The 17,263-nt window shown below is 33.5% G+C and overlaps 1 protein-coding gene across 3 annotated transcripts in view; it reads left to right on the forward strand.

Moving 5' to 3' along the window:
* The window catches only part of dpr14 (defective proboscis extension response 14), a 290,318-nt gene that overhangs the window by 262,150 nt on the left and 10,905 nt on the right, over window positions 1-17,263 (forward strand). For all 3 annotated transcript variants that reach the window (XM_065343825.1, XM_065343823.1, XM_065343824.1), the window contains one exon: window positions 8,811-9,031. In XM_065343825.1, coding sequence (XP_065199897.1) covers window positions 8,811-9,031 — 221 coding nt within the window. The remainder of the gene's footprint in view (window positions 1-8,810; window positions 9,032-17,263) is intronic.

Consider the following 17,263-nt stretch of genomic DNA (forward strand, 5'->3'; position numbering starts at 1 on the left):
ACTAAAGTGCTTTTATGTTGATATTTTTTTTTTTTGAAAATTTTTTGGAAATCTGGCGTAGGTCATATTTTACGATAGGTGCCTACTGTTTTGAGCCATTGGTAGGTATCAGCTTAAAAAATATATTTGAAAAAAAAATAATAAATATTGATTTACAATCTACATACACCTCAATTTCAATTTTGTTCATTTATTCAAATTTTTTTCTTCAATATTTCACGTCAATTGTGTCAAAACATCGAAAGATATTATTTACCTATCATTTCAAAAATTCAGGAAATATTTTAGAATTCAATGATGCCAACTTTTTCGTCATTGTTGTCAAATTTAAAAAAATGAAAAATTTAAAAAGTTTTTGGCCATTTTCAACCAAAAAATTAGCACTACTGCACTCCAAAATATTTCTCCAATTTCACAAATGATGCCTATATATCTTTCAATTTGTTGGCACAATTGACACGAAATACGTACTTATGAAGAAAATGTCTTCAAAATACAAATTTACGCAAAAATAAGCAATTTGAAAATTTTCATCCGCTCGGTAAATCTCTAAACGTAATGAAGAAAATGTCTTCAAAATACAAATTTACGCAAAAATAAGCAATTTGAAAATTTTCATCCGCTCGGTAAATCTCTAAACGTAGTCTTGGATTTTGATGCCAATGGTCTAAGTCGGCGCAGGATCTCAAATTCCATCTTTTAGTAGTGTATCATATTTTCCAAAACAGGTTGAGCAGGAGTTAAAACGAATAAAATCGCGATTTTTTCAAAATTTCTTTTCTTTGAGGACCCATTGTAATGTCCTCCATGGAACACCTCCGGAGCTGAATTTTTTCTGATTGACTTTCAACTCAAAATAAAGGGTTTTATCTACTGAATTTGGTGAAAATCATTCTACATTTTTTTGTGACCTATCCTATTGTTTTGGGGACACGCGGAACGTAGAAAACTTCAAAAATATCGCAAAATTGTTATTAAAATTGAAAAAAAGTGAAAGAATAATCTGGATGAAAAATGAACACCCCCCCCCCCCCCAATCAAAGTGACAAGAAAATGCGTAGGTAGGTATGTAGGATATACAAGTTTTTACGCAGTTCTGAAGAAATTATTTTCCTATGACAAAAAAAAGTCTTTTAAAAAGCCACAAATTTTTACATTGGATCATTTATTAGGTCTGAACATGATCTAATCCAATCAAAACTCTGATCTGATTGAATTTGGTCAAATCTAATTGGATCCGGGAAAGATGATTAGATGTGATTATAGGTCTAATTAGATCTGTTCAGATCTGCCCAGATCCAAGTAGATCGCTCCTGTGTGATCTACATAATCAAGTCCGATCAGACTTTATAGGATTTGGTTGGATCTAATCAGGCCAAATTGGATTCATGGAATTTCTGAGTCTGATCAAATTCAATTATTTTTCGCTGGGTGCTGAAATTACGAAACGAATCGAAATTCAAAACTATACCCAATTAATTCCTAAAAATTCAAGAAATTTTCATTGCAATGTTTGATACGGTTCTTCAAAAATTAAAAGAAAACTAGGTATACCATAATTATTCGTGAACTTTTACAATGATCAAGTCTGAATAGATTTAATCTGATTAAAACCCTGATTTGATTAAATCTGGTCAAACTCAATTGGATCTAGAGAATGTTCGAATCTGATTATTTCTGATCTGGTCTGCTCAGGTCTGGACAAATCTAATATCTGATCACAACGCTTGATCGGCTGATTTAATCTAATAAGATCTAGATCTATGTTGGATACAGAGAACGTTCAGATCTGATCAAGTCTAATCTCACATGATCAGATCAGGTAGATCCAATCAGATCTCTCTTATTGGATCTGATCAGGTTCAGCAATAGAGATCATATCCGATCAAAACGACTCGTATCTATGAGGCTAAATTGGATCCATGAAATGTCTGGATTTGATCGGATCCAATCATTCTCTGCTGGATCATCCTCTTAGTTTTATTCTGGATTTTGTTCAAGGTGTTCATAGTGTCTCCAGATTTTTTGGATGCGAGGTCGCCATTTCGCCGATCTTATAAATCGCCAAAAATCGCCAAAGTACCAGTGTTGCCAGATTTTCTGTTAAGCTACCAATATTATGTGAATTTTTTTTGTATTTTTTTATTCCTTTCAGACTGAATAGATTAAATTATAAAATTTGTATTTTTTTAAAAAGTATTTTATAATTTTTTACAAAAAATATTTTTAATAAAAAAAACAAAACGTTAATAAAAAATCCCATTGAAAAAATAAATTGAAAAAATCTCAAATCGCCAAAAATGCGACAAATCGCCATAACAGCCTTTTTCGGGCGCTTTTCACGATTTCAAATCGCCAAATCTGGAGAGGGCCAGAAATACTTATTTGTTTCAAAATATTTCTGACCCTGGTGTTCAATTTTATTCTGGTCAGTTTTGTACTGGTAAGATCAATTTTTTCTATAATTTTATCTTACCTACTACATTACAATCATCCTTTTTGAAAATCGTGTTATGCTTCCTGTTGATGGTAAATCAAAATTTTTATTTTCCATTTCTCGCTACAATATAGTTTTTCTAGCTAATTTCCTGATAATGTTTATTAGTACCATCACCGATCAATTTTGAAGTTATACGTAGCCTTATAGGTACCGGTACTTATAGAGTAGCAATAGAAGGAAATCGAGACATAAGCAGGGGCCTATTCTGTTCAAGCTTACTCATGGAAAAATAATTGGATCTGATCATGTGTGATTAAATGAAGTTGGATTCTAAGAAAGTTTGGTTCGGATCGATATCTGATCAAAGTGTGGTCTAACTTGAGCACCTGAATGTAATTTTATTTGTCTAAATAGACGCATAATAATAAATCAAATATGCTCAGATACAATCAATTTCCTGATCTGATCTGATCGATCGAGAATTTTTTCGTTCACCTTGTGGCATTAATTCCTTGGACCCGACGTCTGTCATCCAAATATCAGACGATGTGTCTGTACTTTTATAACACTCAAAGTTATACATTCCAGTAGGATCGTTTGTAGTACACTCAACAGTGAGAGAAAGGGGAAGAAAACACTATAAAGTTGTCATCTAAAGTTTAGCGGTTCTCTGTTGTCAATATTTACCTGTAGGTAGGTATAATCCTACCATTTCAAATGATTGGTGCAACAAGATTTCATACAATAAACAGTTTAAGTGGAAATGATTATAGTTACCTATGAGGTCTGATGTGCTGTATGTGTATTCACAATACCATGTTACGTATTATGTTTAAACAAATGAATCGAATATCACAGGGAAATATATACGTACTCGTATATACGTTATTAGCAATCGAGATTAATTTACAATACGTACTTACTCACTTACTAAACGTACATAGATTATACTTATTGCATTACTATAACATTAAGTAGGTAGGTATACCTTCTCGCAACAAAGCTGTAGGGAAATCCTTTAGGTGAGTTAATTTCGCAAGACTATATCCTGCCTATAGACCGAGCGATGGTGCAGCGATGAACATTTAAATTTCAAGTGTGATAGTTATAATTTGAGGAAATAAGAAACGGCGAAGACGTCCTTTTAAAGTAATTAATTCACACGGAATCAAAATAGTAGAAAACTGGCGTTTTGTAATTCTTGCAAATTAAATGTAAAGATGAATTTCGCCTTCGTCTTCGCAGCTTCGCCAACGCAGAGTGCCAACTTGAGATTGCCCACTTTGTTGACAAACGTATTTTCACGTTTTAACTCGGCGATGTTCTTGATAAGAGAATTTTGTTTCGGAAAGTTTTACACTTTTTACTTTGATTAAGTTTTCGTACCGACGTTGATTTCTTTTTATACGATGCCTTTTAAATATCAACTTCCAAAGCCTCCAAAGGAAAGTTATTTTACCAAAAAGAAACGATTATTCTTTATGTGTCAAAAATGTGCCTTTAGTTCTTTTATAGCCGGTCTTAAACTTAATAAAATCTCAGATTAAAACTGTACACAAAGGGTTGCTGGATAAAGATTGAGATTACATTTACATTTATTCTTCGCCAATAATCGCCCAAACACTTTATAAACCATCGTGACCAAGATCAAAGCGTGGTTTGCTTACTATGTGTTTTTTTTCTTCCTTTCTCGCCAGACGCATTTACATTTTGAATGCCAATAACCATGAGATGGTGCTTCAAAATTACCGAATTGAAATTAAAAAAGGAAGTGGTGTTTTTTCCTATCTTTTTTTCTCAATTTAAATGGATGATTTGGAGTGGTCGAGATTTTGATGATGTTTTATATTGAACTTGTGGTGATTAAAACTAAAAAATGAATAAATAAATATTCGAATGCGTAGGTCTGGAGTACAACGACCTTTAGGAGAAAAAAATTACGAATAAATTTAAGTACCATACTACAACAGGTACTTAAAAATAAAATTAAAGATTTACCAAGGTACTTTCACGTGTTATATGAATTTTACAACTAACTCGAAATAATTATCATCATTCAAGAAAATGTTCTGGTCTTGGAAGTAGGTAGGTAGATACAAAGCATACCTCTCTACGTTAGTCTCATTCTCGTTACACTGATGGTTCGCCAAAAAACCATTATTTTACAAAAAATTTACCAACCTAATGAAAACTTTGTAAGTTTATATGTATAAAGAAACAAGACGCGAATAAACAAGCTAAGTATGTAGTTTCATTATAGCAACAAAAACTTGGCGGTACACTAAACGATTACGGATAAAAAAGGTCTTCATTACAGTTTTTACAATTGTTACGGTTACTTTGCGTTGTAAAAATGAAATTTGGAAGTTGATTGCGAGGCGGCAACGATGGTATTAAGTTGGCTGGTATCGAACGATAAAAAAAACGAGTGTATAAATATGTAATTTAATAAATGCGTGACAACGTATAAAGCATTATTTAAGTATTCGAAGAAGCTTTTACAGCAGACGAGTTTTTCCTCGTATTTTCGACTACGAAATGAAACTACTCTTGGCCTTTTTTTAAACATATTCGACGAACGTTACAATTATACGTATGTACCTACCAGTTTTCAAACACCTAGGTATTAATCTGTATCGCAAATGATTTTCGTTACGGATAAAATTCGCCTATTAATTTGATAATCTGACACGTTATCATTTCATAACGCAGCGATTTTAGTTTTTATTCGAAACAATAGCCTTTGGGATTATTAAAAAGTTGTTTTGTTTCATAGTAAACAGGTATTTCGAACGTACATAATTTGAATATCACTTCGTTTATTATGTCTTTTTCCTCCTTGTTTTGGATTTTAATTTCGCTTTTATTGCGTATCACGTTAGACGCTCTTATTCTTCATTTTAATTTTGTTCTACATCTCTAAAATTAATCTCATCCTTATATTCAGACTTAATACGGACGATGAGCCAAAGAAGAAAAAGTGTTTTTTAAACCTATTATGGCTGGTTATTTGAAGCTTTTGTTGGCGTAGAATTTTTGATTTTTTTTAGGTAAGTAGGTAGGTAGTACTCGAGTATTTGTGGTCGGTTTCACGGTTTGTTTCTTTTTTATTTCGATGTTACCTTCTTAAACGAGTGGTTGGATAGGTAACATCATTACGATGGATTTTCAACGCCACGCACTATTTTCTTTCATTTCGATGCTGGTTAATCTAAGTGACTGTAATTCCACCACTGACAACTTCGTCTTGGTCTGTAAACCGTGTACGAGTACTTTGGAGGTGTATTCGTGTGTTGTGTAGGTACACGATAGTTCATAACATTGGCGATGGTAAATTTAGCCTAAGCTCTTTTCTTTTAAATTTTGCCCTTATTTTTTTCTTCTTTCGCTATTATTTCTATTCTGATAGATTTTCAAGTATTGGCATGAAACTTATTTGGTCTGTTCGTTTCTTTGTTACTATCAATGATGGGGAGGTATTAAATTTGATACTGTTCTCTCTCTATAAAAAAAATAAAATAAAATAAAAAAAGAACAAAAAGAAAGTAGGTAGCATTCTTTTTATTTTTACTCGCAATCATTTTTAATTGGGTTTTTGTATGTGACCGTAGACTAGCATAAAAGAGCGATATAGATAGGTGCTTGCATTTGCCCTGAAAATGAATGGTGACTTAATCTTCGTGATTCTTTACGAAATGAAATCTAAACAAAGCGTTTTAGAAGTGTTATTTATCTTTGTAGTTTCATAATGGTGTTGATGTGTCGATGAATGAGGAATTTTAATTCGAACTTTGAATTTTGTCAAATTCTTCAATGAAAAATCTTCAACTGTGGAATTTAAAATGTTAATTGTTAAAAATATTTTATAGTTTTGATTTAGTTCAATCGACAAAGAATATTTTGAAGCAGTAGGAAAAAAGTTGGAAAAAAATCTAAAAATACACCTCTTACTATTGGCCGAATTCAAGGTGCACTAAAATTAATCACCATTACCTACCTATCTTGAAAAAAATTAAAATGATCAATTTGATAATTGGTTTAAACCTTATTTTTGGCCTTCCAAATCGATTAATCCTGGTTTTAAGCCATCCTGAAACCTTCAGTGGATTTTTGGATTTTCCAATTTTGCAAAAATTGTCGAGAAAAAAAGTCAAAATAAAATTTACGATTTTTAAAACCCTTCTGATTTAAATTGAGGTAGGTACCTAAATTTTTTCAAAAATATTGCTCTCTGATTCAAATTCGTTCTTATTCTATTTACCTAATGTTTTTTTTTCAACCAGAAAAATCAACATCCGTTAAAGGCTACAGAATATCTCAAAAAGACCAACAATTTATTTTGAAGGTCAAAAGTGATATGTGAGCCATATTTCAATTTCTTGCATCGGAGCGTTTGTAAACGAGATCCCTCCCCCTCCCCTCTCCACCTCCCCCTCCCAAAAAGTCACTAGAGAGAAAATTTTATGTTTAAACTGGCAAAAATTGATTTTGAAAATTTATTCTAAACTCAATCGAAAAGGTCGCAAGGACCGTAAATCCAAATTTATTGGGGTCCAATTTCATGTCATCACTTTTATGGCCATTTTTTAGCAGTTGAAAAATCCCCAAAAAATTGCTGGAAGCTCCAGAATGGCTCAAAATTAAGGTAACAGATTTTAACAGTCGAAATAGGATACGAATCGAATTTTAGGTTCCTAATTTCTAGGTCATGTCAGTTTGATCAAATTTTGATTCTTTCTGAAAAAATGGACCAAATTAAAAATTTTTTACTGAAAATTACGAAATGACATTCAGAACCTGGAATTCGCCCATAACACGGTATTTCTGGATGATCTTTCGATTTTCCAACTTATTCTGCATCTATGTACAAACAACTCATCTCGTTTTCTCTGACGATATAATTCCCACCATTTTTTGCTCCATTAAAATGTGCACGTCGTATTTAAATAATTCTCTGACCTACCACCGCATTTTAAAGTTTTCTTGCATTTTTGAAAATCAATCAAGTGTTACAACAAAATAGAAACGGATTATACCTGATCAGTCAGGTTCCTCTATTGAATCTACGTAATTAGGTTTCAACTTGAAACTTATGATCAATATTTTTTTTATTTAAAATTTATGTGGGGATATATTTTTTTGTGACCAAAATTATCATCGCTGAAACCACGTTGGCGAAAAGAACTGGTCAAAAGCTAAACCTGAAAGGTTCACTGCACCTCTAAAGGAGTTGTCGACCACAGACGTGGCCATTTTCAAACCTTTAAAATCTGGAATTAATTCATCGAATGAACTTGAAAATTTTCGGCTGGACTTTGAAAATTTACTAACAAAGAGTAGGTTGATTCTTTCAAACAAAAAAAAAAAAAAACAAAAAAAAAAACTTGAATTCAGTTCAATGCTCATTTTGAGAATAAACAAATTACATCTACCTGTACAAATTTATTGATTTCTAAAAATAAGTTTTGTTACAGTGCGAAAGTTGTGCTTGAATGACGAATAAAAACTCAAAATTGTTGGAGGGGGAGGAGGGGTTGAAATTTTTTCAATTTTTTTCGGAAATTCAGTTCAAGCATGAAAACGTAAGGGGAAAAGATTAGGATATCTGAGCAGGTACCTAAGTCTTTTTTATTTAATTCGATAAGCATTGATCTGAACCAAGGTAATCTCGTCAATTCAGAACAATGTGATCAGATCTGATTTAATCTGCTCAAAGCTGTTCAGAACGGTTTGATTAGATTTGATCAGACCTTTAATGGACCCCTTTGATTTTGATCTGATCACATCTGATCGCAGTTCCAATCATTTTTCCTCTTGGGAATGAATATCATCTCCATCAAATATGGAATTTCCAGCTCCTAAATTTTTCTAGAAAAAAGTGTTTTTTTTGCTGGATTAATATGCTTAGCTAAGTATATTTAAAATTTACGTAAACATGAATTTTTGAGTTTATGAATTCATTTTTGGAATTTAATTTTGAACATTTAAGGTGGTGATAAGACGTATCATTGGTTTCATCTTCATTATTCTAAAACAATTTACAAGTCAATGAAGCACTTTCGATTTTCAAAAAACACTTCCTTATTATTTCACTAAATTTTTTTCTGAATTTTAAATTCTAAAATGAAATAGGTACTTACATTTTTTTAAATTGAAAAAAAAACTTTTATTTGAACATCATTTCTTAGCCATTTTTTTAAAAATACATTCAGATAATAAAATTGGTTTCGTTTCAGTGCGTTAATATGATCTATGATTTTCTTTTCCTCATATCCTCGTTTGAATTTCCCTTTAGAACTTGGTAAAACTAATTTACTGTGATTTTTTTTTTTCGTTTGATTATCACAAAGAAATCGTTTTTGTTTCGCAGGAATTAACAATAAATATGAAGATGAACATCTAACATCATTACTGAAGCACTTCATGTTACTGGAACCATCATCAGAATCAGATCTAGAAGCCGAGCAAACGACAACGGAACAATTGAATTTACCATTTTTCGAAGACATGATAGATGCGATAAATGTGACTTCGCAGTTCGGAAACACGGTTATATTACACTGCAGAGTGCACAACTTATTGGATAAAGTGGTAAGATAATATAGTTCCTTTTTATACGTTTATTATATCAGTCCCAAAAAAAAAAAGACGAAAAGAAAAAGTATATAAACGAGAAAATTCCTTTGTGTTAAATTTTCTCGCTCAGTTTCGACATTTCTTTCTATAGTGTTTAACACTGTAAAACGAAAAGAATTTAATTCCGACACATAATTCCAGCCGTCACACGTTCGGCGAAATGCAAATTCCATTTGGAAAATAAAAAACACCTGACATTCGATGCAAATATGCTACATGTAGCGTGTATAGTTTATCTATCTAGGCACCTTCTAGATCCGTATAGTATCGTAAAATTGTAGAGGGAATTCGAAAAATGCACATGTTACCGTCGTTATTATTTTGGAATAATTGAATGAAAGAGAGAAACCGACGGCAATGGCAATGGCAAATCTTGTGTACTATTTACGCGGCGCGTTGGCGTGCGTTTTCGCCTTCGCGCCACATCTTTGCCACGGTGTGTTTTGTCTTCGTCGAATTTTCACTTCACGTTTGAAAATGAGGCCGCATATTTAAAGGCACCTATAGGTGTGCGGTTTTTCCCCCCATACCTACGTAGTCGAGAAATTCATTCAAAAGATGTTCGAGTAATAGAAAATATTTTGGAAATCTCATCGTATCGTCGTAAAACGATATTCGAGTCGGGTTGCTTGCATATGTATCGGACTTGCAGGCGCGAGGGCTGCTACGTCTACGTACGTTTTCGCCAATATCATGCTCTCCGCACGCCTTTCGCTAACTAACACACACAGTCATGCATTGTTAATAATATTCAGGTCATGGTGCTTTGTTTTATGATATATCATGTATTTTATACATACATGTATATGTATAGCGTACGACGACGGCGGCGTATGGTTATGAAAAACCGGCAGATAATAGTATACGCCGCTGGCATGGCGTGGCGCCCCCGCAAACCGACCGTATAACCGAATGGCTGCTGGCTGGAGTGGTGTTTTACTAAAAATGGCAAGTTCGCCGGCAAAAACAGGGTTGCTTCTACTCGAACTCTGACTGACTTGCTATAAAGGTGCATCACGTCATGTTTATTAACCTGCCTTCGTTCCCTGTTCCAAAAATACGTATATCGATACGCGTACGTTGTATTGATATAGCGGGGAATAAAAGTAAATGGGAATTGTACGCTGGATATTATCGCAGTTCGTACTGAAGACTTTCAATTCTAGATACTCGTGCGCGAGGATGCCATACGAATATGGCGCTTTGAAGAACACGTTCGTTCGAGAGTATTTTAGTAGGGGTTCTGGGTATCAAAAATTGCGAAACATTGCCCTGGGGCAGATATAAAATTTTGGAACTGTACAATCGAAAGTACCCATCTCTTCAACTCCGGAACTGGCACTACAATTTTGAAATCGGATTGCTAATCCTTTTTCCAACCAGAAAATCCTTTAGTCACTTGGTCGCTGATTTTTATGCCCATTCTTTATTAGAGCATAATTGCTATTAAATTTATGCGAAAAAAAAAGAAATGACCAAGTATCGTACATAGTATATTATTATCATTTTGGAGCTAGATGAAGAATCCCAATTAGTCGGGGAGCCCACTTAAGGATAAAGTTCACCCCCTCCTCCCCGTCGATCCTCCGGGGCAACTTTTTTCTTAAAGGGGGAGTCCTAAGGAACATTTCTAGCCTTTGTACTCAAAAAAAAAGTGGCCCTACTTACAAAATGGCGGCCATTTTGATTGACAGGTCAGCCGAAATCGCAAATTTTGCGTTTCAACATAGGACTTGCACAAAATTTTTCAAACTGTACAAAGGTAGATCGAAAGAACAAGCAAAAATTTATCACCTGTCAAAATTTCAATTGCTAAAGTGCGTTTTTCGATTTTTGGCGAATTTTTGAAAATCAAATTTAGGCCAAAAATGAGGGGAAAAATCAAAATTTTACCAAATTGACCAAGGAAGATGAAATTTGGGATACACCCTATTTTCGACATGCCAAATCGGTTGGAAACTGTTTCAAACTGTTTCAAACTGTTTTGAGCAATTCTGGAGCCTCCAGCATGCAGATTTTTCAAGCTCGAAATTCCCACAAAATTTCATCAAATGGAGTTGGATAGCCGAAATTTACTCTGAAAACTAATTTCAATACGCTACGAAGTCAACTGCAGGAGAATTTCAAGTTGTTTTGGAGCATCCAGCGATTTTTTGAAAATTACTGGAGCCTCCAGGAGATTTTTGAAACTTTAAATTTCCTAAAAATTTCATCAAACGGAGATGGAAAGTCAAAATTCATTCTGCAAACTAATTTCAATAGGTACGCTACGAAGTCGTCTGCTGGTGGATTTCAAGTCGTTTTGGAGCCTCCAGCGACTTTTTGAGATTTCATGTGGTCTTTTTTGGAAAATTGAAATTTCCAAAAAGTAGCTGGAAGCTTCAAAATCATTTAAAACCATTTGAAACCACCATGTAGTCGACTTCATATCGTATTGAAATTAGTTTCCGAAGTAAATTTTAGCTTGCCAACTCCATTTGGTAAAATGTTGAGGGAATTTCAAGTTTCAAAAATCTACTGGAAGCTCCAGTAATTTTCAAAAAGTCGCTGGAGGCTCCAAAATTATTTGAACACACTTGAAGTCGTCTTCAGAGGATGTTAAAATTGGAGTGTACAGTAAATTTCAGCTTTCCATCGCCATTTGATGAAATTTTGTGAAAATTTGAAGTTTCAAAAATCTGATGGAGGCTCCAGGAATTATCAAAAAGTCGCCGGAGGCTACAAAGCGACTTGAAATTTACCTGCAGTACTTCGTAGCGCATTGAAATTAGTTTACAGAATAAATTTCAGCTTTCCAACTCCATTTTGGTGAAATTTTGTGGGAATTTCGAGTTTCAAAAATCTGCTGGAGGCTCCAGAACTGCTCAAAACAATTTGAAACAGATTCCAATCGATTTGGCATGTCGAAAATAGGGTGTATCCCAAATTTCAGCTTTCTTGGTCAATTTGGTAAAATTTTGATTTTTCCCCTCATTTTTGGCCTAAATTTGATTTTCAAAAAATTCGCCAAAAATCAAAAAACGCACTTTAGCACCTGAAATTTTGACATGTGATACATTTTTTCTTGTTCTTTCGATCTACCTTTGTACAGTTTGAGGTGCCTACGTGACGAGTGAGGCATACACTGTTTGGGTCACGTAGCATGAGCAAAGACCACACCCATGAGCCTACCTCAACGGTCAATTGGGTGTGGTTACAAAATGCAGGTGTGGCTCTCTTAGGGTCACATGGGAATGAGCAAAGGCCACGCCCAATCACTCATCTGATTGGTCGACTGGGTGTGGCTTTCTAAACAGCCACGCCCCATAGATTCTATATAAGGGAGTTCCACTTCACTAAACTGTTAATAGCGATCCGACCTTCGAACTAGATTGCTATTTAAACTGCTCCCACTGCTCAAGTGAAATATTTTACAAGTGCTTAGTGCGAAATAAAAATGTCAATGAACGAAACCCGATTCGATATCATCAGTGCTTTGCCAATGGAAATATCAACGACGATATTTCGCATGCTTGATCCTCCTTCGATGCAAGCTGCTTTGACTGTGCGCAAAGAATGGTACAGAATCTATCTGTCAGATACTGCGCTGCCAAGAATTATGAGAAGACGTGTTCGTCAACGAATAAAGCAACGACGAAGGATGGCCAAATACCTGGACAATCCTGAACGAATAAATGCTCCCAGACAACCATCTAAGCTAAATGGTGAAAAGAAACGAAAAGTCACACGTGTAGAGTCACAGAATGTGGCCAAGAAGCCGAAATACGACAATGAGAGAGCCTGCTTTTCTGCTCCAAAACGACCCATGCGAATGTGAAACGCATAATAGAATCTGCAGTTTTCAGTTAATTGCAAGAAATTGTAAATATTCAACTTGTACATGTATTGAAAAACTGACACGATAATAAATCATAATTAATATCAAACCTGCTTCTTCTTTCATTAGAGTGAGAAACAATAAGTGCTGAAATATGAATTTCAAACAGGCTGCAAATGGTGAATGTTGGGAAGGGGAGGAAAGAACACAAAATAGAATGACTTTTTGATTTCAAAAAATCAACGAGCAAGGTCAAAATTTCATATGCTAAAGATTATTTCTGGATTCTTGACGAATTTTCTAACATTTAAAATTTTTTGAGAAAAATGAACGAATTTTGGACCAATTTGTAAATTCCTGGATGCGTGAAAGAATCAAATTTTCAAAGAAGAACACCAACTTCAATATGTAGACTAAAAATTGAAAATTTGTTACTTAAAAATGCTGGTAAAAATCGAGCTTTTTGGTCAAATTTAGCAAAAGTTGTACTTTTTTGACAATTATTACTAGCAAAAAATGAAGTTTTTTTTCTCGAAATTGTAGTTTACAAAACAAGATTTTGGATGCTTTTTTTTTTAAAAAAAGCACTTTTTACAATTTTTGACGAAAAACATCACTTCGACAATTCCAGTAAAATGCTGGAGTTTTTGGAAATTATTTACAAAACAGTGATCGGACTTCTGTTTTAATGGGTTTATAAGTAATGGCAAAAAAACGATACTGACGTGGATATGTTTTTTCCCCGGAACACTTTCGTTGATTGGGGAGGACACTTAACGCCCATTTTTTCCCCCAAAGTCACGAAACAGCTTGATCTTGGTGAAAATGAAGATTTGTATTTTCTCCTGGCGCAGAACCCGCTCAACATTTCTTTACAGGTTAGAAAATGAAAAAAAGATTTTTCGCATATTTTGCAAAAGCAAACTAGAGAGAAGAGATCGTTCTTAAATACTCCTGGCGCAGAATCCGCTCAACATTAATTTACAAATCGGAAAGAAAAAGTGATTTCTGAGAAATCTTAAAAGAGCAAAATCATTATCTACCTAGATTTCAAAGATACGTATGCAGTGGTAGGAAGCAGAAAACTGAATGGACATTTGGAAAAAAATATATTATCGAATCTATACATTTTGCTAATATTTTAACAAAGGGTTTTCGAAAAAAAAAATGATCATGAAAATTAACAACATACTTTTCAACTGTCCTCAACTGAAACAAAACAGACATACACTACAGATAAAATGACGAACCCAAATGATTTCATTTTTTTTTCTTCAAAGAATGTACCTACTCAATCTTTAGGTATATGGAGTATTTTTCATGTATTTTTGACGTTTCGAAGCAAAGAGACTCAATCGCTCAGACAAAAAGTGCAGCTCTTCAACTTTGCATACTTAATTGACAAATTTGGGTTCATAGTAATCTTCATCTTGGAAATTTATTGAACTGGAGGGTCACTGATGGTGAAATGAATCCTTTTGTAATTCGAATGTTGATTTTCAAAAAATCAAAACAAAAAAAAACGAAAAAATGAATCAGTGGATTTTTGAACGAAATCGTCTCTGGTCTTAGAGTGAACTGAAGTGGTGCATATTTTGACTGGAAGCTCAAAAATGAATTTTTCAAAAAAGTGTCGAAAACATCGACACTCATTTCCCTAATTGATTTATGATCTTTTTTACATTAAAGGAATAGAATAATTGAAGGCTTGAAAATTCATTCGTGCGGTTGAACAAATTTTTTTAAATGAGAAAAATACCTTGTTTGCAATTACCCCTCCCCACCGTTTACAATTACCCATATTGACCTTATTTTATACTTAATATAAAATTCACACCAATAAGTCCTCTTTCTAAACATTAGAACGTTACACAAGGGATGAGGTAACTTCTACGTATTTTATTACGATAATTATTTTTTTTTGCGCGATTTAAGAAACCGTTTTTTTCTCTATTTTAATGCTCGAAACGCGCTTCTGATCGGTAATTTTCCTCGTCGGTGGTTATTTTTCCCGCTGAATCAATAATTCAATATTTGTTCGCTTTAAATGCGCAAAACATTTAAGTATTTTTTTCATATAATTACGTGCCGGTTGGCTCGTTGGTGTTGGTTTTATAGCAAATTATGGTTTTCGAGGGTTCTGTGCGATTTTCCCATTTACCAGGATTATTTTATTCTTTCTCGAGAAATAAATTATAATTAAGATGAACGAGAGTCCAAAAATAAAACGAGTCAAATTATGGAATATTTTATTAAAAGTTTTTTTTTTTTTGCAGACGTCGTGTTCTTTTCCTTTTTCACATTTCGACTTGAAATTATTGTGTATCATTCGACGATTTCCTTTGTGTCGAAAATATTTTTCGCTCGAGAACGTAAAATGAATCCGATTAAAAATATCTTGTAGTTTGTATCATCGTTGTGATTTTTTGTGTAGAAAATTTCGAATAGGTACCTACCTACTCGTATATCTGCTCGTTTTGTCGCGAATGAATTTATTTTTAGATTGGATTTAAGATGTTTGTTATTTTTCATCTGTTTTAATGAAGTATTTCTTTATATTATTTTTGTTTACTAGAGTTTGGCGAACATCGAAATTTTGTATATTTTGGTTTGACAATTAATTTGACCAAGTTGCTTACAAAATATACCTACACTTCTTTTTCCAGACCGCCTGTCCCTTTCCCCATCTCCAGTGGAATTATGTATTGGGCGATATTCTGGTTTGAAGTTTTAAATTTATCTAGAACTTTCAGATCTGTGGGGGAAAAAAACACTGAAACTTGAAGAAATATGAAACTTTTCACACTTGACATCGATTTAATAGCCTAAACAGTTGAAAAGAACCGTAAAAAAATCTGCTGTAAGGTAAACCAAAAAAAAAAAAAAAAAAACAGTGGCAAACTGACCGAATAAAACATGGTTAAAATGTAGGTTGAATTCGAGTTGGAATTTGTATTTACAAAACCAGGTATTTTCTTATTTTACATTTCACGTTCGTATTTTTACCCATACGGTGTAAGTGCCGACGCTAATGAGACTTCGTTGACTTGAATTCGAAATAAGATAGTCTCATTCTTCCACTCATTGGTAATTCCCTTCCTGATTTCGCGAGTACGCGAAGCGAAGCCCTATTTTTTATATACATTTTTTTTTGAAAATTCACGCCATATTCGCAACATAAACACATTTATTCCGGTAAAAACAGCTATTTTCGTGTAGAAAATGTTTTATTAAATTAGAAAATAAATTATTTCACGTGGTACTTATGGTATAAATATCGCAAAGTGCCTAGGAATAATAATATACAGAATGTTGTACGACGACGATGAAGGTACTTTGGCGAGAAAAAATATTTACGAGTATATGGTTTTCAATCGGTAATGCATCTTTTGCATATCATCATGTAGGTACCTATACTTAATTGCGATGTAAATTTTTCTGATTGTTTTACAAATGTACGCGATAAAAATATACGTACGGAAGAAAGAAAAGTATAAAAAAATCATCTTTTACGGTAGCGTTAAAGTTGGTATAAAAATTTAATTAAAATATTCGTCGGTTTTTAAGGAATTTCTGCAGAACGAAGTCATTAGAAGGAGCATTGAGTAAGGATTCCTTCCCCCAGTGAAACGCTGTTTAGGGTAAATGTCCGTTAAAACTGGTAAAATAATTAAATTCGAGGAATTCGCAGCATTTTTCTATCGCTATTCAAGTTTCATCAAGTTGAAGAAAATTATTTTTCAAAGAATTAGGCTATACGTTCGAAAATTAACACTGAAAATTCGCCGAATGATAATGCCAAGCTTTATTATCATATACACGAAATGCGATAATTTCCCCTCCACTTTCCTCCTTACCTGTAGTTGATTTCGTCGAAGTAATTGTAGAAATAGTATTTAAATTCGTTTTTTATTTTTATTTTTTATGTAATTCTATTCACTGGTAGATGAAATGATGAAATTGAAATGTCAAGATTCAGGCTTCGTGTGACCAAATTTGCTCAATTTTTATCCCTATAATTGAGCAAATATTGAAAGAACGGTTTACTATGGTAAAAATTGTCTTTGAAAATAAATTCACTGTTCCCGAAACCTCCTTTGGTCTAAATTTCCACTTGATTTGAGACCAAATTCGAAAAGGAGGAGTTGCGATAAGGCCATTTTTTGGCACCAGCTAGTTATCGACTCAACCACTTTTAAAATGTTGTAATAAATGTCCCAAATTAACCCAAAATGACTATTTTTTGGGCTCCAGGGGTTCTCAAAGTTGTGAATAAAAAAATAATTTTAGGAATCACTGAGTATTATTTTCAAAAACTTTCTTAGCGTAAAATATCTGCAGTTTGAACCCAAAAAACGTTATGCTGTAAA

The sequence above is a fragment of the Planococcus citri genome, chromosome 1 (genome assembly GCF_950023065.1).
Source record: "Planococcus citri chromosome 1, ihPlaCitr1.1, whole genome shotgun sequence".
Lineage (NCBI taxonomy): Eukaryota > Metazoa > Arthropoda > Insecta > Hemiptera > Pseudococcidae > Planococcus > Planococcus citri.